The 5,550-nt window shown below is 37.0% G+C and overlaps 1 protein-coding gene across 1 annotated transcript; it reads right to left on the bottom strand.

Annotated features, from left to right (window-relative positions):
• Positions 1-437: 437 nt before the first annotated feature.
• LOC128129288 (U-box domain-containing protein 4-like) lies at positions 438-1,601 on the bottom strand. Its single transcript, XM_052767907.1, has one exon. It carries the CDS (start codon positions 1,599-1,601, stop codon positions 438-440), a length of 1,164 nt encoding a protein of 387 aa, XP_052623867.1.
• Positions 1,602-5,550: the final 3,949 nt, after the last annotated feature.

Here is a 5,550-nt window from a genome sequence, read left to right as displayed (position 1 = left end):
GTGATTTACGATACGCAAAAGCGTGCGCTCTAAAAATAATGTCATCTCTTCAAACTTTTGAAGGATAGAGGTCACGCTTTTGTGCGTGCCCTAAAATTAATGTCCAAGAAAAAAAATTAAAAACACGGAGGGCACTTATTTAAAAATGGGCGTCGTCTAGAAATGTCGCTTTATATTTTTTGAATGAAAGGCGCGTTCTCTTTTTTTGCAGCTGGGGGGAAACGAAAATCCCAAAAGTTTGAAATGCCGCCATTGTTATCCTCTATCTTATTTCCATCTTTCTTCTCTCTCTCTCTCTCTCTCTCACTCACTCTCTCTCTTTCTCTATCTCTCTTACTCTAATACCCAAAAAAAACCCTAATATCATCACAAATCCTATTTTCTCCCACAACAAAATCGCAATATCACCAAATCTTTGATCCCGTCTTCTGAACAGATCAAACCTGCAGGGTTCTCGATTTCTCTATGTTGATGTGTGGTGACACGAACAAAAAAAGGAGTGTAGCGCCTCTACCTTTCAATTTCATTTGTCTCGCAAGTAATCTGAGTTCACCGGTGGCGTTCCTGACTGTATCAATGGAAGCGCTGCTCAAGTCACTGACCAATTTCTTCACCTGCGTTTCGAGTTCCGTGAGATCAGGTCTCGCTTCAGTAGCAGAAGAAACAACTCTCGGCCCAAAAGATGATCTCCGCCATATTTGGTTTCGTGCTCTGTTTCCAAATCGAGGTGAAACTGCATGCTGGGAAGCAGCAATGGCAGCCTGAGGCTCTGCCGCCAGCTCCCCTGAAGCATCATTGTTGTAACCGCTTGCCGGAGTTGAAGAAGACGACTCAATTGCAGGTGCCTCCGGTGGTGATCCTTCATCCACTCCAGATGGTCCAGGTCCAGGTCCACCGGAATCCAAACTTTTCTCATCGGATTCAACCGTATTAAACTCATTCCCCTTTCCAGAATCTTCTGAAGATGAATGAACATGACGATGCACTGGAGAAGAAGCTTCTTCCTGATGGATTCCATTCGATCTAGGTGAAGTAGGTTGATTCAAGGTTAACCTTAATGGCTGCTTTACAGGATCTGGGAGTTTAACATTGTGGGATTCACACCAATTAGCAATCAATGCTTTCACAGTGTAATTAGGAATCAAATTATTATGAACAAGAGTTTGCATTGTTTTAGGGCAAACATTGAGTCCAAGATCGATCCAATTACGAATATACCCCCGCTCATATGTCTGCCCAGAAGCTACAATCACAGGGTCTGTCATCAATTCAAGTGACAGTGGACAACAGAAGTCTGGAGGAATTGGAACAGGGTTAGAGCTTTCTGATTGTTTCATTTCCACAAAGCACTCATGCATGTGTGTAACAAGAGCAATCATTTCTTCAATATACTCCAAATCCCCAATCTTTTCTGCTTGTTCAGCATTCTCCTTCAAGTTTTCAAGTGCAACAGCTTCGATTAGAAGTTCTTGATTTGTTCTTAAGCTTAACAAATCAGCAATTTTTGACCTAGTTTCTGAGCTGGGATTAGATCCTTCCACTTGTTCCCTTATAGCTTTTAAGACAATAGCCGATGGCTTTTCATATCCCATATGTTTCATTTGGTTTATTGGTTTGGCCTTCGATGGTGAAGAGGTTTGGCTGAATTCTACTAGTTTTGAATCTTTTAACACTATGCTTTTGTATCCAAATCAGGTGTCCATGATTCTGTTCGTTGTGAAAATTAGATTTGTTTTTTTGGCCATGTACCTATATATAATTTGGTTTATTGGTTTGTTTTTGGGTGTGCAGACTGAGCTGATATCTGATGATCAAAATGGAAATATTCTTGTATGCGACTTGATTGCAAACTCTCATTTCAAGATGGAAGATGGAGTTATACATGTTTATGCAAGTGAAAAGGGTAAGTCTGTAAATTAAATTATGATTTTACACTTATACTAATCATTTGTTTTCAACTCTCAGATTCTGTTGATCTCTTTCCTGTTGCAAGCAGTGCAAAAACTTTTTTCATTGACATGCATCACATTCTCAAAATAATCTCTGTTGGAAATGTTCGTTTTGCATGCTATCATCGATTTAGATTTCTTGAAGAGGTATGGTTTTCTTATATTCTATATATATATATATATATATATATATATATATATATATATATATATATATATATATATATATATAGTGTGCAATACCTGAACAGGGAAATCCATTTGTGGTCTCCTGGTAGACTAATCCATGTTGTCCCAATTTACTATTGGTGGAAACATTTTATAGTCTCTCTGCTGAAAGAATCCATGGAAAGTAATGATTGATACACACATACACTATCTTCTTAGAAACATTTTACAAGTTTTTATAGTAGTAAAAGTAAATATAAATCTGAGCAGAGAGAGAATCTTGAATTTTGAATCAACCCTATATGTGAAAACAACCATTATGTTTTGAAAATATTAACTTTTTCACCTTAGAATGTAAGATCAACCCCATTCCTTGAATCTTGAATATTGAATCAACCCCATTTAAGATGTAAAATCTCTTTATTTCTAATGTGAAATTTAATTTTAAAATTAAAGTTACTGTTTACTAAAGACTGTTACTGTTGACAAAAACCAAGTAATTGTTTCTTGTATGCAGCTCGAAAGAGAGTTCTTCACCGAATATGGAGAGGCAGGAAGATATGAAGTTCAAGACGTGGTTGGAAAAGGCAGTTATGGTGTTGTAGGGTCTGCCACTGATTAGGCTTATTGATAAGTTTCAACTGGTGCCAGGTTTATTTACTTAATTACCCCTCCCTCCTTTTATCCCTCTTTAATGATAATGATTAGGCTTATTGATAAGTTTATGATTGATATTTATTAGGATAAGAATGCGGTGATAGTGTTCAGATGGTATCCAGTTTGCCACAGCCCAATTGCCACTTTTGGAACTAATGAATCACAACTGCCCGATCTATCTGCCCGGGTATTAACCAACACAGATACACATGCCCCAATAGTGAACCTGACACCCGAGACTAAAACACCCATAATTGAAGTAATTGCATTGGAATTATAAGTTACATGGGCATAGTTGAAGGAATTTCACTGGAATTATCTCTTTTTTAGCATGGACAAGAGATGGTCTGATGGAGGAGATTGTATGTCTCAGGGTACCCTTCAAAACTTATACAAACTCATGACAGCAAAAATTGCAGCTTCTGACAAGAGCAAACTTAGTTTGTGCTTCATGTTTATCTTTAGGGGGAACGACAATGCAAGGGCGTTCTCATCAAAAAGGTACCCTTCAAAACTTGCTACACCACACTCTACACCTAAAATTGGTCCAAGGGCAAGTAATGTTGAATCGTCAAATCAAGCAAATGTTGATCTTCTAATGTTCTTTTACAATGTTCTTCTTTTACAGGTGGTTAGAATTGGACCTAAAGTTGGTTGCTGATATAGGAATTGTGGATGCTCCAAATGCAGGAAAAAACATGTTTTTAAGTGTTATTAGTGTTGACATGTAATGCTTAGGTAACTTGTTTGACATGTGATATTTTTTTGAAATGAATTATTGTTCTTATGATAATTTCAATATGTTGTTAAAAAATATTATTTATAGATTTACTAATTTTCAAATTAAATTTGCATTTAATATTAAATGCAAATTTAATTTGAAAATTAGTAAATCTATAAATAATATTTTTTTAACATTTAAAATTACGATACGCAAAAATGAGTGTCATCTTTATTTATGACATGGCCTTTCTTGACAGGGGCTTCCTTGATACGCATTGCGTATCATAAACACGCGCGTCGTAAGGTTACGACACGCAAATACGTGTCGTCTTCCTTTATGACAGGGCCTTCCTTGATACGCATTGCGTGTCATAACCGCGCGTCGTAAATGCGCGTCGTAAATGCGCGTCATAAATGCGCGTCGTCTATAGACGACGCGCAAAAGCGCGTCGTCTCTCTTTATGACAGGGCCTTCCTTGACACGCATTTGTGCGTTGTCTGAGTGTTTTACGACGCGCAATGAGCGTCGTAAAAGGCCTTTTTTCTAGTAGTGCCGATCCCTTTCCATTGGGAAGAGAATGCTTTCCTGGATTTCCTGTGTCACTATTGTCAATGTCCATCAAGTTTTAAGGAAGTTGATCGTATCAAATAGATAAGATCATTAAGGGTCTTGTCATAGTATGTTTCATAGGTGTTCCAAAAGAACTCACTATGTGACTTAGAAAGTAGTTGAACCACCAACTTTCTCAAGACTTTGACACCCAACTCTCCCAGCTTGTCAATATGTGACTACATCTCCAAGATGTGACCACACCTAGACCTTGCCTTGCCAATAGGGCCTGAGTGACCTTAAACTTTTTCAAGAACTTGTGGGTTAGGGAGAATAATTGGAGGAGGTGAATGAAGTATGATTTCCATAGGACATCATCTTCATTTAGGAAAGCTTGTTTCAAGAGATTTGGGAAGATCATATATGTCTAAACCAGACATCTTTTGGGAGATATTCAAGATAGTTGATTTTAAAGTCCTTAATATGACACCCAATATGAAATATTAAGGCTAGGACCCAACAAACTATTTTATAACTTAGAAGAGGTATGTCGTAATCCAAGCTATAAAATATTTGAAGGTAGGTGAATGACGATTCACCAATTTCCACCAAGATAAACGAAATGTATTATTAGGTTTTAATTGGTTTTTGAAACTCCTAGACCTTTGAGATTCATTCAACTGTTCAATGGCATGTTTCAATATCGAGTGTGCCCTTTAGGTTTTGTGACTGGGATGCTGAGGATCACAAAACAAGGTGTGAAGTAACCATGCAAATTACTTGGTACCCTTAAGTGTTTACCCCTCAATCGATGTGCCGGTTAACCACACACGCTCCATCGATACTATGATAAACATTAAGTTACCCTTTCCCTATCTTGTTAAATACGAGTTAGTGTGCCGGTTAACCACACACGCTCCACTAACCGACTTAAACAAAGTGCAAAGTGTAATTTCATGGATTAGCACCTTATTCACATTTTCCTAAGTAACTAAGATTGGGTATTATTAAGAGTTTAGTTACTTAGTATTTATCATTAATACTTTTAATGAATGGAGAATTATAGTCCTGTCAAACCCGTTCGGCTAACGACCCTCCACCAGTCAAGCAAGCGGTGGGTGAGAGTGGACACCCATTAAGTTGCCATTTTATAGGCAACAACCTTATACCCACCTTATAGACCGGCTTCGTGAATGAGGCGTACTAGCGGTAAGACTGACTTTACTCTTATACATATACATATATTATTAACTTATAATATTATAAAGTATAAGGGTTGAATTTTAACTTTTAAAATTCTAAGGGCTAACTTGGAATTAAAGTATTCATAAGTGAAAACTTTACAAATTCCAAAACTTGAGGGCAAGTTTTGAAACTATTCAAAACTAATTAATTCCATAACTTATGTGTTTAAAGTAGTTTTAATCCAAAAACTCTTCAAGTTCCATAACTTGAGGACAAGTTATGGAAGAATTTAAACTAATAAAAGAATTAACTTTTCTT

This window comes from Lactuca sativa, chromosome 9 (genome assembly GCF_002870075.4).
Source record: "Lactuca sativa cultivar Salinas chromosome 9, Lsat_Salinas_v11, whole genome shotgun sequence".
In the NCBI taxonomy this organism is placed as follows: domain Eukaryota; kingdom Viridiplantae; phylum Streptophyta; class Magnoliopsida; order Asterales; family Asteraceae; genus Lactuca; species Lactuca sativa.
Note: the sequence above shows the minus strand (reverse complement) of the source record. Positions and strands in the feature narration are given on the sequence as shown.

Bases quoted from the DNA above. Each gene is read 5' to 3' on its own strand.
- LOC128129288 (XM_052767907.1), bottom strand. From the start codon at position 1,601: ATGAAACATATGGGATATGAAAAGCCATCGGCTATTGTCTTAAAAGCT.